This window comes from Trichomycterus rosablanca, chromosome 7 (genome assembly GCF_030014385.1).
Source record: "Trichomycterus rosablanca isolate fTriRos1 chromosome 7, fTriRos1.hap1, whole genome shotgun sequence".
Lineage (NCBI taxonomy): Eukaryota > Metazoa > Chordata > Actinopteri > Siluriformes > Trichomycteridae > Trichomycterus > Trichomycterus rosablanca.
The window spans coordinates 2,274,994-2,292,500 of record NC_085994.1 but is presented as its reverse complement, the minus strand read 5'-3'; the positions used below and the strand labels follow the sequence as shown (position 1 = coordinate 2,292,500).

Below are 17,507 nucleotides of genomic sequence, written 5' to 3'. Positions count from 1 at the left end.
TGAAAGGTTTGTGGAAAATTTTTGTCCTTAAAATATTAAGTTTACTGTCCAAAAAAGGTTGGATTTTTTCCTAAACTGCAGGAGTGTTGATTTTAATTTCACTCCTCAAATGCCTGTTGCTGTATTTTTATCTTTTCTCATTTTCTTCCATTTTAGTCATTTCCAATTCCCTACTACGAGACATCTATCGCTTGTGGCCGTCCTCTCTGACACGTGTGCAGTCACTGGGTTCTTTCTTTCACCACCGGTCTGTGTGAGGAGGGTCATGCTGTGCCCTGTGTTTTCCTCCACTAATCATGCCAGTGAATCGACCACACAGCAGATCGGGTAGAATTTTTCGCAGAGGCAGTAAGGAGAAACCCTAACCGACCATCCTATCCTATCCTATCCTAACCCCCCATCCACACTGTGCCAACCAAGCACCCCTCCTGTTACTGTATACACTGCTGTCTATTCAGAGTACACATTCCCAGACTTACACCATTAACAACCTCAAGAACAGGAAAACATGAACTCCTCTATTAAAGCATGTGTTACAGATTTATAGTGAAAATGTCATGCACGTAGCCAATACAGTGTTAATATTATCATTCATTCACAACAAATAGTTCTCTAATCCAAATTGAAGTAGAAACTTTGTAGGTACTTTGTTGATATATCATATCTCAGCTAAAAAAAAAACTAGAACTGGAACTCTGGCTACTTTATCTTTAAATAGTGTCTATCAAATCACCCAGTCCTACAAAGACATCTAAATTAGCACAACACAGTACAGCAGTGTACACAGTGGTGATGATGGTCATTAATCTCCACTAGGTGAAACTGTGAGCTCTCCAGGAAGAAGAACCAAAAACATTGTTTGGGAAAAGGGTTCTGCTATCCATAAACCACCTTGGCACGAGGCATGATGAGTAGGGCCCTACTAAATTCACTAAAGTGCTTAAGTTTTAAAGAAATGAGCCACATTTCACAGCAGTCACTAAATGACACTACACTACAAAGCTATCTTAATAGTTGAATGTAAACCTAGAACATCTAGCGATGGTGCGAAGCCCCATGTTGTTTTAAATATAAAAATTATTATTCGTGTTTTGTCCCCCCCTCTCTGCGTCCACAGAATTGGTTGTGAGTTTTCCAAACTCAGTTACCCGAGTCGTGTTTTTAGCTGCTTTACTCTTCCACATCTTGGACGTTTTGACTAAGCGATTGCTAACTGAATTGCCGTAGGATTGCTAGGACGCTAGGTGAATTAGGTATTGCCTTAATTATGAGGTTCACCTGTCAGTGCACTCTAAATGCCAATCCCAAGCCAGGATAAAATAAGAAGGGTTGCATCAGAAAGGGCATCTGGTGTTAATTTATTTATTTGAATTTTTATGCCACTTTATACACTTGATTTTGTTATTTATGGCAAGATCAGTGTTATGTTTGTCATTTTTCTTGTTTTTATTTGTTGTTTTTATTTTTGATTCTGCCAGGAAGTTCAGGATTGTTCTTGTGTTTTCTCAGTTGAGGGTTTCTTTAACAGTTCCAGATATGTGTAGTTGTTGTCTCTCTCTGATGTATTTAGGGTATTCAATCAGAATATGTTTTATTGTGAGCTGTGTTTGGCATCTTTCACATATTGGAGGATTGTGTCCTTTCATTAAATACTGGGCATCAGGTGTTAAAACTGTCTTAAGTCTGGTATGTACACGATGGGCCACTGTGATGAGCCAAAAATACAAGAGCAGCCAAAATAAAAAGAAATAGACCAAGCACAAACCCTACGATCTAAATAAAGCTACACAAACCCCTCAAAACGCTTGACAAAAATGCCGCCGATATACCGACTTCATTCCACTACATGCACTTCAATTCTCTTACAACAATGATCCTGAACTCACACGGGATGCTCATGTTATCGTTACATTCACGGTGTGTCAAGTGTCGCATAGAAACCAAACAGAATCCAGACAGACAAACAGTAACTACTGTTCTAGACACCTGAGAGCGAGAACACGGGAGAACCAGAACCCTTGAGGACCGAGCAGCTGTAATTACAAACCGGTGCAAATAAAACCTGAAACCAGACACTGAGAAAATGAACCGCCAGCAATTCTGTTTTACGTTTTGTTTCCGCTAGTTGTTCCGACAACCACAAACCACAATTTATAGATTAATTAATTTCAGTGTATTTTATACGTTTAATTCAGTGGCTTTATTTTAAACGTCATTCTATTTAACACTGAGCATCTATAGCATGTGTGTTCATCAGAAAATAAAACCTAGTGATAACAGTATGTTATTTATTTAATTGTATTTATTTAATTGTATTTATGTAATTTATTTTTGGCTGATTAAAATTTAATTTTTAAATTAATTGACTGATTTTTTTGTCCTGTATTAAACTGTAGGTGTGGACATGCATGTAGAAAAGAATAGAATACAATTTGTCACTAAACACAGGTACACCTACCTACCTACCTACCCTTTTCTTTCTTTCTTTCTTTCAACAATCAGCCATAACATTAAAACCACCTCCTTGTTTCTACACTCACTGTTTCTCTGCATGCTTTGTTACCCCCTTTCATGCTGTTCTTCAATGGTCAGGACCCCCACAGGACCACCACAGAGCAGGTATTATTTAGGTGGTGGATGATTCTCAGCACTGCAGTGACACTGACATGGTGGTGGTGTGTTAGTGTGTGTTGTGCTGGTATGAGTGGATCAGACACAGCAGCGCTGCTGGAGTTTTCAAACACCTCACTGTCATTGCTAGACTGAGAATAGTCCACCAACCAAAAATATCCAGCCAACAGCGCCCCGTGGGCAGCGTCCTGTGTCCACTGATGAAGGTCTAGAAGATGACCGACTCGAACAGCAGCAATAGATGAGCGATCGTCTCTGACTTTACATCTACAAGGTGGACCGACTAGGTAGGAGTGTCTAATAGAGTAGACAGTGAGTGGACACGGTGTTTAAAAACTCCAGCAGCGCTGCTGTGTTAATGTGTTCCATTCTGTCTGCCATCTGCTAAATATAGAATGTTTCACTAGAGCTATGGTGTCTGTTGGTGTAACAGTAGTGGAGAAAAATAGTAGCAGTACAAATCACAAAAAATTAATGGCCAAACAGTGGAAGGTGCACTTATCAGTGCTGGTCCCAAGCCCAGAATTAATAAGGACTGTTGCATCTGCTGTGGCAACATTGTAAAACAAAAGAAAAAAAAAAACCCCCAGCAAAACATTGAGCTGTTATGTATGAGAAAGGAGGCAGAAAGTACAGCAGTGCACAAACACACACCCACAGAATAAAATGATAAGAGTGTGTAAATGATTCACTTCTGAGCCTCGGCTTGTTTATCGAAGTCTGAGGTGTTTTCTGTGTGAAATGAGAACTGTGAAACTGTGGACGTGACGGCGCTCAGCACCGTTTAAAGCCATAAATTTCCAGTGACATTCGCCAGATAAAAACCTTGTTAATAGAACAGCGACTGGTTATGCATGAGAGTTCAGGGCCAAAATGACACTAAATGATTTGATTACATGAAGCATAAATGTTCGAGAGCTGCACAGTTTATTGTATTTTACTTGTAAACACAGTTTGTGAGACCACTAGTGAACTCGCTACTATTTTGTTTGTCATTTATGCAAAATTTAGATTAAAATGACAGAATTTCTTATTATTTGATGCTAATGAAAAGCAAGTGACCACATACGTTCTGATCCTTTCCAGGGGTCTCACAGCAGTAAGGGCCTGGGTACGATTTCCCTGTCGGGCGGCAATGGCGTAACTCATGCCGTGGAGGGCCCCCAACCGCCATGAACCCCAGTGCACTTGCCCCCCCCCCCCGGTAGTTTGCATGTTCTTCCTGTGTCTGTGTGGGTTTTCCACTGGGTGCTCCGGTTTTCTCCAAAACAGTCCAAAAACCTGTGATCAGGCCAACTGGAGCTACTGGAGAGTGTGAGTGTTGAGTGTGTGTGGAATGTTTGTGCGCCCTGTGATGGACTGGCGACCTGTCTGGGGTTTTTACTTCCTCTTTTAACTTTTCTCCTCAGTTATTTGCTGGTTATATGATTTATATAAATAAATAGTTGAATTTTCATTAGTGGTTTCAGACTTTTGGCTCTGAACTGTATGTGTATAAAGAAATGCCTCAGTTGAATTAATAATTGGGTTTGAAAACAAGATTTTAATATTAAACCATCTAATAATTACTATTGTAGCCATGATTTAGCAGTTTAATTATCTTCTGAAGCAGCAATCATCTTTGCATGTACAGTAAACAGCCAGGTGAGGAACAAGCACTCCCACAGCAAGCAGGTAAACGATGATGGTAAAAAAACAGAGCGTGTGCTTACGTCCGTCTCCAGCAGGTTGTACATGCCGATTTCTGCCACCTCTTTGGACTCGTGGAACTTCTCCAGCGCCTGCTTTATCTCCTCGTCTGGTATCTTGCCCAGACGCTTCTTCTTGTAGTCGTAATCCAGCCGACGACCTTCCAGCTTTTTCAGGTGATGCTGCCGGAAATCACACAACAAAACAATTATGGAACATCAAAGTTCTGTTTGGACAGAAAACTAGCCTGAGCCACTGGTTTTCTAAACCTTTGACTCATTATTGTGCAAAAAAAATACATAACCCAATACAAAACCTCCACAGACACCTTATTGATTTATTGTATGAAAACAACTGTTGAAATGAGGCGCTCAGGTCACACAGTGGTAAATGATGCTAGCACAATAATACTGAAACCCAGGCAGTGCTATAATCCGGTCGGGCACAACTGGTTATGTTTGGGGGGTGGCCGAGGCCCCATAATGGATTGGCGTCCTGTCCAGGATGTGTTACGACACTGTGCCCAGTGATTCTGGGGAATACTGACCAGGAGAAAGCTTTGGGACATTAGGCAATCAAGCACAATTAAGGTGTTTTATTACTTAAATGATTGTAATCAACTTACTCATTTTTAGAAGGTGGAAGTTCCTCCACAAGAGGAAGCTGTACGCACCACTGTAATACTTTGGCTCAATGACAGCATATCTCATGCATAGGGTTGCAACTATCGATTATTTTCGATTATTATTCCAGTGATTAATCGAGTGATCGGATAAGAAATACTTTGCTTAAATAAAGAGCAAAAATAAATACATATAAGATCAAATAAAACGTGTCACTTAAAACAAACGGTACATTTTTATTTCTTGCATACAGTGCAGTTTAAAGAGAACATTTTTGAAATGCAAAAACAAATACATCGAAAATAAATAAAATGTTTACAGGCAACCTAAAACAAAGGCATTAATAATAATAAACAATAATACATAAACATAAGCTTCTAATTTGTTCAACTTTCAGAACTCAACATTTTAGCTACATACAGCTCACGCAGAACATAAAGCTTTAATATTGTGTTGGGAGGTTTTGTGGCGTTTGTAGGAGGTTCTGTCAGGATTGTATCTCCTAGATGAGGTAGACTGGGCGTTTGTGTGCATGTGTGTTAAGCCTTCAAAAATATATATAATATAATATAAAAATAACTATAACAGGGCGCTCTAAGGGCACAGCAGTAAATGACGTTAGCCCACTACCACTGAGATCCAGGGTTTGAATCTTAGCAGTTCTACAGGCTTGTCATTATTGGCTATGTCTGGGTGGTGGGTGGTCTAACAGCCTGGTCATTGTGAGGTCCAGTGCTGGTCCTAAGCTTGGATAAAATAAGATGGGTCGTATCAGGAAGGACATCCGGCATAAAAACAGTGCTGAATCAGATACTCAGACCAGAATTCACTGAACTTACTGCACGGATTCCAAACTACAGGAGCAGCCGAAAGAAAAAACATAATAAAAAATACAACAACTATAACCTGTATTAATAAATAAAGTCTTGATCATTAACTGTGCACTCTGTGGCAGTTTGAGATCTTTCTACATGTTTGCTAATCTGGCTATTTAGAAATGCAGATGACTTCAGACTTGAGAATTAATAAGTGATGTGTGAAACTGCTTAGTGTCACTTATCATGTTTCTACTGGCTTATTTTAATATTCATTCTTCTTTAAAAAACCCTAATACATCATGGAACCCCACAATCCACTTTAATGACCACTGGCCCAGAGCTGCACATTAATGGGGAACACCCTGATCTAGCCATTTTCTTTAGGAAAGCATAAATAAAAAGTGTGGTGAGGTGAGAGAGTAACCTGGATCTCTCTCAGGTCCTTGTCACACAGGCCTTGCAGAGGGTCGATAAAGTTCTGTTTCACATCAATATCCAGCGAGTCCTTCACCTCAGCAAGTCTCTTCATAGTCTCACCAGCATCAACAAGAGCAGCTCCTACAACAGCCAAACACAGCAACGAGAGTATAATACATTCCAATGCACGCAAGTCCATATAAAAAAAGCATTTTACTCATTCATTAACAAATTCTGCATGTAAAACCAATCAAACAGGAAACATGACACAGAATCCGGATAAAAGGGGTCAGAGGTGGATGGCCAGGCTGGTTCGAGCTGATAGGAAAGCCAGCCACAATAACTCAATTAACCACAACTGTGCCTTGTCATCTTTACATGCTGGTACTTGTGGTGTAATGGTGCAGGGAATGTTTTGCTGCACATTGGGCTCCCTAACATCCATAAATCACTGTTTGAATGTCACAGCCTATGTAAGTATTGTTTCTGACCAGTCGCTTTTCCTCCCAACCATTTTCTCCTCATTTTTTCTATATTTCACTTAATAAGAAAATGTTTTTTTTTTTTTTTTTTTAAATCATTGTACTTATATTTAATGATTATTAATAATATATACAGTGGGGGAAATAAGTATTTGATCCCCTGCTGATTTTGTAAGTTTACCCCCTTACAAAGACTTGAACAGTCTATAATTTTTATGGAAGGTTTATTTTAACAGAGAGAGACAGAATATCAACAAAAAATCCAGAAAAAAAACATTAAATAAAAGTTATAAATTAATTTGTATTTAATTAAGGGAAATAAGTATTTGATCCCCTACCAACCAGCAAGAATTCTGACCCCCACAGACCGGTTATGTGCCCATGAGGCACACAAATTAGTCCTGTCCCTGTATAAAAGACTCCTGTCACAGAATCAGTTTCTTCCGTTCAAATCTCTCCACCACCATGGGCAAGACCAAAGAGCTATCAAAGGACGTCAGGGACAAGATTGTAGACCTGCACAAGGCTGGAATGGGCTACAAGACCATCAGCAAGAAGCTTGGTGAGAAAGAGACCACTGTTGGTGCGATCATTCGAAAATTGAATAAATACAAGATCACAGTCAATCGCCCTCACTCTGGAGCTCCATGCAAGATCTCACCTGGTGGGGTAAGAATGATTCTGAGAAAGGTGAGGTCAGTCCAGAATTACACGGGAGGAGCTTGTCAATGATCTCAAGGGAGCTGGGAGCACAGTCACCAAGAAAACCATTAGTAACACACTTCGCCGTAATGGATCGAGATCCTGCAGTGCCCGCAAAGTCCCTCTGCTCAAGAAGGCTCATGTACAGGCCCGTCTGAAGTTTGCCAATGAACACCTGAATGATTCAGAGAAAGCTTGGGAGAATGTGATATGGTCAGATGAGACCAAAATTGAGCTCTTTGGCATCAACTCCACTCGCCGTGTTTGGAGGCAGAGAAATGCCCGGTGGGGATGGTGTTCTTGGGGTCATATCCAGCATTTCTCTGCTCCCAGCTCCCTTGAGATCATTGACAAGCTCCTCCCGTGTAATTCTGGACTGACCTCACCTTTCTCAGAATCATTCTTACCCCACCAGGTGAGATCTTGCATGGAGCTCCAGAGTGAGGGTGATTGACTGTGATCTTGTATTTCTTCCATTCTCGAATTATCGCACCAACAGTGGTCTCTTTCTCACCAAGGTTCTTGCTGATGGTCTTGTAGCCCATTCCAGCCTTGTGCAGGTCTACAATCTTGTCCCTGACGTCCTTTGATAGCTCTTTGGTCTTGCCCATGGTGGTGGAGAGATTTGAACGGAAGAAACTGATTCTGTGACAGGAGTCTTTTATACAGGGACAGGACTAATTTGTGTGCCTCATGGGCACATAACCGGTCTGTGGGGGTCAGAATTCTTGCTGGTTGGTAGGGGATCAAATACTTATTTCCCTTAATTAATTACAAATTAATTTATAACTTTTATTTAATGTTTTTTTTCTGTATTTTTTGTTGATATTCTGTCTCTCTCTGTTAAAATAAACCTTCCATAAAAATTATAGACTGTTCAAGTCTTTGTAAGGGGGTAAACTTACAAAATCAGCAGGGGATCAAATACTTATTTCCCCCACTGTATATATATATAATTTCTTCTGAAAACACTGTGTGTGAACCCACCAAAATTGGTCTCCTCTCCAAGTTCACGTCCATATTTGCCCATACATTCTCCCAGCAGCCCCTCCGCCTGTGGGTATCCAGGGCTCTTCACCTGCCCACGGATCTTGGACATGGTGTTTAGCATGGACAGCTTGGCACGGGATGCTGTCACAGACACACACACACATGGTTATTTACAGCAGCCCTTGCGGATGTCTAATAGTCAACTAACAGCAGGAATGTAAACAACATAAAGGCCACAAAGGCCAGTTTATCACTGCACTGTTTTGTCTGTGTATGAGACATGATAAACCCAACCATCTTGGGGAGCACGGGTGCTTTAAAGCATTAGACACCACTTCAGATTTCAGCAAAGCCAGTGATCAGATATCCACACGAACACAGTTTGCCCTGTTTGAGGGAGGGAAGGTCGGATGTGGACTCACAGTGGACGCTGTGATATGCGATTTTCCAGACTGGTCGGAGCACCTGAACAAATAGGTAGGTGTGTGTGTGTGGGTGGGGGTCACATGGAGCCAAGTGTAATTCTCTGTACATGATACGTCTCTCACATATGTGTGGTGTTCTGGCTCTCGTTGATCAAATCGGGGTTTGTGCAAGCGGCAACGGATTCACAATCAGGATATAAAGAAAAAAATCCAGATCATTTAGTTTTGGAAAGAAAGAACACCAGCGCACCATGAAGTCTCATGAGCTAAAGCTGGAAATGTGTGCCTCAACACTCCTCTAGCTCTTCTCTTACCTGGATTGGGCTGCAGGTACTCTGAGGTTTTGGAGATGACATCTACAACGGCTTTACTCGTCACATCGACCTTCTGCAAAACAGAGGAGAAAGGCAGCATGGGAAAGTGCACTGGTATAAACACACAATTCTGTAAATACTCCAGCAGAGTATTGCATCTGTACTGTTTGAGTGGTTACAACCAGGGGCGTGATAGTATGGTTATTGCCTGATATGATAACATTAATAAAAAATATTATGATGCTCGAGTGGCACAAAGGTCTTATATGCTGGCCCACCACTGCTGAGATCACGGTTCTTCTCTCAGTGGAGCTATCGGCCGGCCGTGCATCAACGCAGACATGAGACTATGTCTGAGAAAAGAAAGGAGTGGTGAAAGCTAGGGCTGCTGCAATTGGTCGACCTAGTCAATGACATCGATGCATAAAATAAGTATTTTTAATTTCTACAACGTCTCTCTATTCATATAAGCGTTCATATGATTCCCTCAGCACTACCTGCTGTGTGCAGGACCTCAGTCGTATTTGGTCCAGTCACTGGTTGGCGACATTAAGCGCTTTGTATTGTACGATTGTAGAGCTTTCAAAGTAAAGCTCAAAGTTTTCCACGACCCAAATAATCAAAAGTTTGGTGATACTTAAAACTGGTACAGAACTAAAAGCTGGTTTGTTCACTGTGTAAAGCTTTGATGGTACCACAGCAGCACCAGCACCATGCTGCACGTCTGTATCGTTTCATTACGCTTCTTAATCGTGGAGATCTTGGAATACCGTATTTCTTAGCGAGTTCAGTTAGACCGCCGCGCACTTTGCTGCGGGCTGCGATTTTTGTGGTTGCCGCGGCACTCAAAGCGCAAAAAGCTTCTCATGTGAATGCGCCTTAACGCTTACTACGATGTTTACATGGCTCAGAATGTGCAGTAAGTGTTGAGTGAATGTGGAGGTTAGGATCGGGGCTCATTCTGTCGTTACTGTACGTCAGACTTAATGAGACGTGGCTACATCTAACTATTTTATCTCTGCTGTAAGGTGAAGCACGTTGCTGTGTGTACAGAACAGCATAAACACGAGCTGCACTCTGTTTAATATGGAGCGCTTGAGAATGTGGTAATATGGACATAAACCCTGTTTACATTTAGTTCTGTGTTAGATTATTATGCCATAATCGTTTAGAATGATCGACTAATCGATAAAATAGTCTATAGATTAATCGATAGAAAAATAGTCGTTAGTGGCAGCCCTAGTCGAAGCTAAAGGTTGCAAGGATGTTCTTGCCTTTCACCCAGTGTTTTTGGCTGGATCTGGACCTGCTGCAACCCTGACCAGGATAAAACGCTTGATGAAAATGAAATGACAAATCATCATCACAGTATTTAGAAATGATTAAATATTACAGACAGGAGATAAAATATCTGAATAATCTTTGAAAGATTCAAGGAAACAATAATGAACAGATTAGCTAACGGCACATCATGAATATGAATGAAATTTTCATAGATTTAGTTTCTAGGCGCCACACTGGACGTTTCACCTGCCTGCTGTGCTAACGGTCAAATGTGCTAGTACGTTTCATGTGTTCATTACATTTCAGCATTTAGCAGATGTTTTTATACAAAGCGACTTACAATTGTGACCATATACAATCCAATTGAGGGTTAAGGGCCTTTCTCTGTACCTTAACCACTGAGCTACCACAACAATTCATTTAGCCTACAGTTATAATATAATATATACACCAATCAGCCATAACATTAAAACCACCTCCTTGTTTTAGCTCTACTTACCATACAGAAGCACTTTGTAGTTCTACAATTACTGACTTTTTCTCTACATGCTTTGTTAGCCCCCTTTCATGCTGTTCTTCAATGGTCAGGACCCCCCACAGGACCACCACAGAGCAGGTATTATTTAGGTGGTGGATGATTCTCAGCACTGCAGTGACACTGACATGGTGGTGGTGTGTTAGTGTGTGTTGTGCTGGTATGAGTGGATCAGACACAGCAGCGCTGCTGGAGGTTTTAAACACCGTGTCCACTCACTGTCCACTCTATTAGACACTCCTACCTAGTCGGTCCACCTTGTAGATGTAAAGTCAGAGACGATCGCTCATCTATTGCTGCTGTTTGAGTCGGTCATCTTCTAGACCTTCATCAGTGGTCACAGGACGCTGCCCACAGGGTGCTGTTGGCTGGATATTTTTGGTCGGTGGACGATTCTCAGTCCAGCAGTGACAGTGACGTGTTTAAAAACTCCAGCAGCACAACCAGCACAACACACACTAACACACCACCACCATGTCAGTGTCACTGCAGTGCTGAGAATGATCCACCACCTAAATAATACCTGCTCTGTGGTGGTCCTGTGGGGGTCCTGACCATTAAAGAGCAGCATGAAAGGGGGTAACAAAGCATGTAGAGAATCAGATGGACTACAGTCAGTAATTGTAGAACTACAAAGTGCTTCTATATGGTAAGTGGAGCTGATAAAATGGACAGTGAGTGTCGAAACAAGGAGGTGGTTTTAATGTTATGGGCACATGGTGTTGTGTGTGTGATGTGTGTGTGTGTGTGTGTGTGTGTGTGTGTGTGTGTGTGTATATCAGTCCTGGCAGCTGTGCTGAGTTGTTATAACAGGTGTACCAGCAGCACCACACTGAGCAGCAGGTTAAGTAAAGCTGATATTTCACTGAGGTGTTCCAGTAGCCAGAGCCCACTATCGGTCAATCATGAGGTATTACATTCTGAATTAACGTTACATGTCCTGTACTAGACTCTGATAGTGAGGGGTGGGGGTCCTGACCAATGAATTTGATTTTGTTCTACTGGACTGTCAAACCTGCAGAGACCAAAACTACATTCTAACAAAAAACATCCAGTTAAAGGATCTGAATCGACACTCCATAACGACTCTGAATTATTATTTGGTTATATTTTAAATTCCAAGGAGGAACGGTCAGTGTCAGCTAGCAAAACAGCTGGAATTCGACTGTGGATTCAGTCCAGTGGAATCTGTTCATCCCTGTTGCACAATAACAGAATGTCAGAAGGGATGTTTGGTTGTGAACATTAGGCTGATCTATGTTCAAAAAGCTACATTTATTATCCTGGACAGAACGCAGATCTGTTCCCCCAAACCACCAACTCGGACACAAACATCAAGTCTGTATAGACGCCGAGCCAGGTGACAGGTTTGATATTCGAACCCAGATCTCAGTGGTGGTGGGCTGGTGTAATGGACTGCTGCGTCCCCCAAGCCTCTTGAATATGGTATATTAAATCTCTTTAGTAATAGTTACTGGGCTGTAGGGGGGAAACACATTTGACAAGAAGAAGAAAAGGTTCTTACTCGCTCCAGGTCTTTAAATTCTTCATCAAGTTTGGTTCCTTCTGCTCCACCGACCTTCTCACTCACCATCTACAGAGAGAAGAAATCATCGTCATTAAAGCTAAACAACACAAACACATCCGTCTCACCTGTTTCAGCTTACGTTAGACCTGTCATAATTATTAGCAATTAATTATCGAACAATCAAACATTCTGAGCAAATCATGATAAAAACAAAAACTTATTCTATATTCACGACAAGCCTGTAGTCATATTTTATTACTGTTTTAACCATAAACATCACTATTCCATGAACAACATGCAAAAAAAACTTATTATTATTTTCAAATTAATCTCGATTACGATTTTTTTTCTTGTTTTTGTATAATGCAACTGAAAAAATCAAGTTCTTTTTTTTTTTTTGCATTTTAATTTAAGACTGCAAAAGTGCAAAAATAGTAACAGCACCACCTTTAATTATCCTTTTAAGGAACTCAAACTTTATAACAATAACGATATAACAATAATTAATGATAATTAAAACAAAATAGACATCTTAATTAGCTATATCCTTTATAAGAATAGCTCGCAAACAACTCACTTTAAATAATGTGCAGCGGAACCTCCTTACAATAAGAAAAGTGCAAAACTACAAACAGTTCTTCTGTTTACTGTTTCCACCATATAAATGAGTCTGTACCAGTATCTACACTGGGGGGGGATCTTGTGACTGGGGGTGGATGGACGGGGCACATTCTGCTTCCAACTACGTGGACTACAATTCCCATGCGCCCACGGACTCTCACGTGACTATCAAATGTCCCGTGTCAGCCAATCCCGATCGCGCTCAGGGTTTTGATTCAATTCGGAGTTTTAATTCAGTTCAGCTGTGTTCAGTTCCATGAATCGTATTTAAACTCTTCTGTTTGTGTGTCTCGTTGTGAAGTTTTGCCGATCGTGCCTTATTTCTGAATCTAACCATTACCGTGTATGACACTTGTTGTCTTCCGTTTACTGTTTTTGCTGTTTTGGTTTTCGCTGCCGGTCTGTTTATCCTCTGGTTTTGGTTTTGGATTTTGTACACTGTTTTTACCCTTTTGATATTAAACTTTCCCTGATTTATATTCCGCGAGCGTCTGCTCAGTTTCTGCCTCGTGACATGTTAGTATTTTAATTAAAATATAAAGTATGTAAACAATCGCGATTGTCACATTTCTAACATCGGGTGAAAACGTTCATGAGAATTAACCGAATTAATCAAATCAAATGTGAAATTTGGCTAATAAATAGAAATGATGCCCTGACACACTAGCCGAAAAAGTTACACAAATAAGCCGGTCTCCTGTAGTGCACTGTAGCATCATGATTTTAAATCCTTATTTCTTTATTTAGTCCTTCATTCATAAATTCACTGTACGTTTTACCACCGCTTTATCCTGGTCAGGGTCGTGGTGGGTATGATTCACTGGGTGAACGACCCCGGGACAGGTCACCAGTCCATCACAGGGCATAAACACACACACACACACACACACACACACACACACACACAATCACATACACATTTAGGGCATTTCTAGTAGCTCTGATCAGCCTGACTGAATGTCTTTATACTTGTGGGAGGAAACCGGAGCACCAAGAGGAAACCCACACGGACACAGGGAGAACATGCGACAATATCAAGGCATGCAGGAAGCCGCGGCTTTTTGCTTGAGGGCGGGCACTGACCAGGAAATGCTCATGGCCAAAAACAAAGAAAGCAAAAGCATCTTTAAGCAAATTCTTCTATCAAAAATGTAGTTCCACCTCAAGCGGTTTGGTCATCTACACTGTCTAAACTGCTGACCCTAGATTTGCACTAGCACTAGCAGGCAACAAGTTGCTGATATTTGTAAGGTGTGTAAAAGGCCAAAGCTTTTTGTTTGCTGGCGGCCACTGACCAGGAAATGCTCACGGCCAAAAAAATAGTCTTCTGAATGATATTTACGTTACGTAAATGACATTAGCTTTTATACAAAAGCAGGTAAGTGTTTTACATTATTTTATCTGTAGGTTAACCTTAGAAAGAGCTTAAAGCTGCGAGGGAATGATATCAGAGGAAATAAGCATCAGTTTGCTCACTGTGCTGGTATAAAAATAAGGAGGGTTGCGTGAGGAAGGGCATCCAGCGTAAAAACTGTGCCAAATCAAATATGAAAGCCAAAATGATCTGCTGTGGCGAGAAGTAACATATAAACGGCATGAACTGATGGTTGAACTGTACACTCAGGCAGAAACGGCTGCTAGCTTTACGTAGCAACAAGTGATCAGCGGAGTGATCCAGAAACGGTGGAGACATGCTGTAACCAGATACAGGCGCATGTTTAGAAGATTTGGAAACAATCGTACTGTGTTTAAAAGGTTTAATGATGACAAGCGTGGTGTAAAATTCCCACAGTTTGATTAAAAGAGAAATGAGCTACAGTTTCTCTGATCCTGCACTTATTTATCGGTTCTGTTTAGGAAGAGAAACCAGTTTATGGCACGAATCCCAAGTTCAACATTAAATCAGCAGCTGTTATTTCTCATTTTCCATGATCTCACTTCCATGAGCTCCTAAAATCGAGCCTTTGGGTCTCTTCTCTGTACACACTGCACAATCTGACCACATCAAGCATTACTAATCAAGCAAACTCTGTAAGGTTCTAAACTATCCTAAACAACGCAGATTAGATTCATACCAAACATCCAGAAACTGTTTAACCAGTCAGCTCTAAAACTCACTTGGTAAAGAAGCACAGCATAGAGACAAGAAGGACGGGGGTCCCTGCTGAGTCTGGTTCCTCTCAAGGTTTCTTCCTGTAATTTTAAGGGGGTTTTTCCTACCACTGTCGCCCTCGGCTTGCTCAGTAGGGGTTTTTGGTCTGTTGGTCCTGTATTCTGTAAAGTTGCTTTGAGACGATGTCCATTGTAAGAAGCGCTATGTAAATAAATTTGACTTAGATTATGGATGTGGTTTTTCACGTTCTACTAGTACTTTATCCTGGTCAGGGTTGCGGTGGGTCTAGTTTCCCCGGAAAAACTGGGAACACAATGCAGAGGCGTACCCCAGACCGGATGCCGATCAATCGTAGGGCCTCTGCCATCCCCACCTTCAGACGTAGCCAATCATGTCTGTGTGTGGACACCCAACTGGTCCAAGAGCACCACTGGGGATTTAAACCCTGGATTACCTGCTGCCAATTGACTAAATATTGTAGCACTCATCCTACATGCTGTGCACTGCACTGTTACTTTCCACACGCTGCTTACTTACATTATCTGTATATCATGGTATATTGGCATTGGTATGTTACCATATACTGTGTACCTCTGCTTATATGTACATACATAGGTCACTGAATACTGTACATACATACATGCACACGTCCATACATTCTTCTATATCTTGCTTGTATATAATCTTATAGTTTGTATATGTTTGTGTTTAATGTTTAATGTATACGACACCTGTATACTGTATTTATACTAGAGAGATCCCATCAGCCGGAACCAAATTCCTTGTGTGTATCCACATACTTGGTCAATAAATCTAATTCTGATTACTGTGATAGTCAGCTAGCGTAACAGCGTACCCAAGAGCCACCAATGAACTGTGGGATTTGTAATTCTTCTCTTCATAAAATAAGTACAGTTTTGTTTTTTTGCTTTGTTAGGTCATTAGTTACGTTAATCAGCGTCTGATTGGTTTGATTTGTTTCCTAAAACAATTTCATAACTAAACCTTCTATTGAGAAATTTGATCATTAAGAAATTTACATTCAATTTCAGATTAAAATCCCTCTGCGACCGCTGAGCTCTATCCACCATTTTCCTGAACTTTGACCTTTCCCGTGATTCGTAGCTGAAGCCGGTTTTTGACTTCCGGTTACAGTGTTTACGTTCTGAACGACAGAAGTAGTGGTCATTCTTAACTGTTTTTTTTTAACAGACATGGCCAAAAACGCTCGGTGGTTGAATAGTAAGTGTAGAGCGACTGTCTATTTATGCATTTTGTTAGACGAGTGCACTTTGAAGTGTATACCCTGACTCCCTCCTCTCGGTGTGTTGTTGGAACGCACCCTGCTCACTCGCATGTTCCGCGTCTCTGCAAGCTAACGCTCCGAACAATAAAGCAGTTTTGTTTTAGTTAAAACTAAATCCTTTCTTAATTCTTAGCACTTGACAGTAAGGATATTTTAAGAAGCTGTGGTGACCATGTTCTGACATTGTCCCACTTTTCCACGCTTACAGAGTGGGTAGATGACATGAGGTTAGCTATATTGATATAAGTGAACCATTTCGTCTTTTCAGAAGCTGTATACGGTGAGGAGCTACAGGACTATAAAAGCACAGAGGCTTACATGCGTGGGAATTGCTGAAGGTAAACATCAGGCGTGGGTAATGCTGAGGGAGAGTGGAGTAGTCGAGACGGTGGGTTACTCGTGCATTGCAGGGTTAGGGAAGTTGTGGAAGGCAGGGATGAACCGAGGAACATTCTAATAGCTGTGAAACACTGGAAATAATAAACCATGTATAACGACTGATTTGTTGATTTTTTTTTTACTTCTACAACAGTGTATACTGTACTTGGTTCATGAGTGGATGTAAAGCAGGAAAGTGGAGCTGAAGGGACAGAATAAAACGCGTTTCGTTGTTTAATTTACTAAAACAATAAACTGGGAACAACAAACAGGGTATTTACACCCGTTCGGTATTCACTTGGACTGTCGGTGTCCGGATTTGATTGTTATTTTTCCAATTTCTGCAACGCTCTCTAAAATTTTGGACTATACAAAGTGAAACTGCATTATACGATATTATACATTTTTTATTATTATTTAATTAATAAATATTATTATATTATTAATATGATTATTATTATATTATGGAATGTAACGCATAAGGCGCAGCGCACGGACAGTGTTTACAAATCGCTGGCGTTTAAAGCACGAACTTTCCAATAACGGCTTCAATTTCTTTCAGTTGTTGTGGCACCCGAGAGCGGCACACGTCGAGCCCGTGCTGAGACCCTGGTTTGAGTCACTTAAAGTCCGGCACTTTGCTGATGCATC

The 17,507-nt window shown here is 41.0% G+C and overlaps 1 protein-coding gene across 1 annotated transcript in view; it reads right to left on the bottom strand.

The window, feature by feature from the left end:
* Window positions 1-17,507, bottom strand: part of sh3gl1b (SH3-domain GRB2-like 1b) — a 61,316-nt gene that overhangs the window by 18,590 nt on the left and 25,219 nt on the right. The window contains exons 2-6 of the mRNA XM_062998837.1: window positions 12,436-12,504; window positions 9,092-9,164; window positions 8,350-8,493; window positions 6,186-6,319; window positions 4,344-4,502 (exon numbers count right to left, since the gene is read on the bottom strand). Coding sequence (XP_062854907.1) covers window positions 4,344-4,502; window positions 6,186-6,319; window positions 8,350-8,493; window positions 9,092-9,164; window positions 12,436-12,504 — 579 coding nt within the window. The remainder of the gene's footprint in view (window positions 1-4,343; window positions 4,503-6,185; window positions 6,320-8,349; window positions 8,494-9,091; window positions 9,165-12,435; window positions 12,505-17,507) is intronic.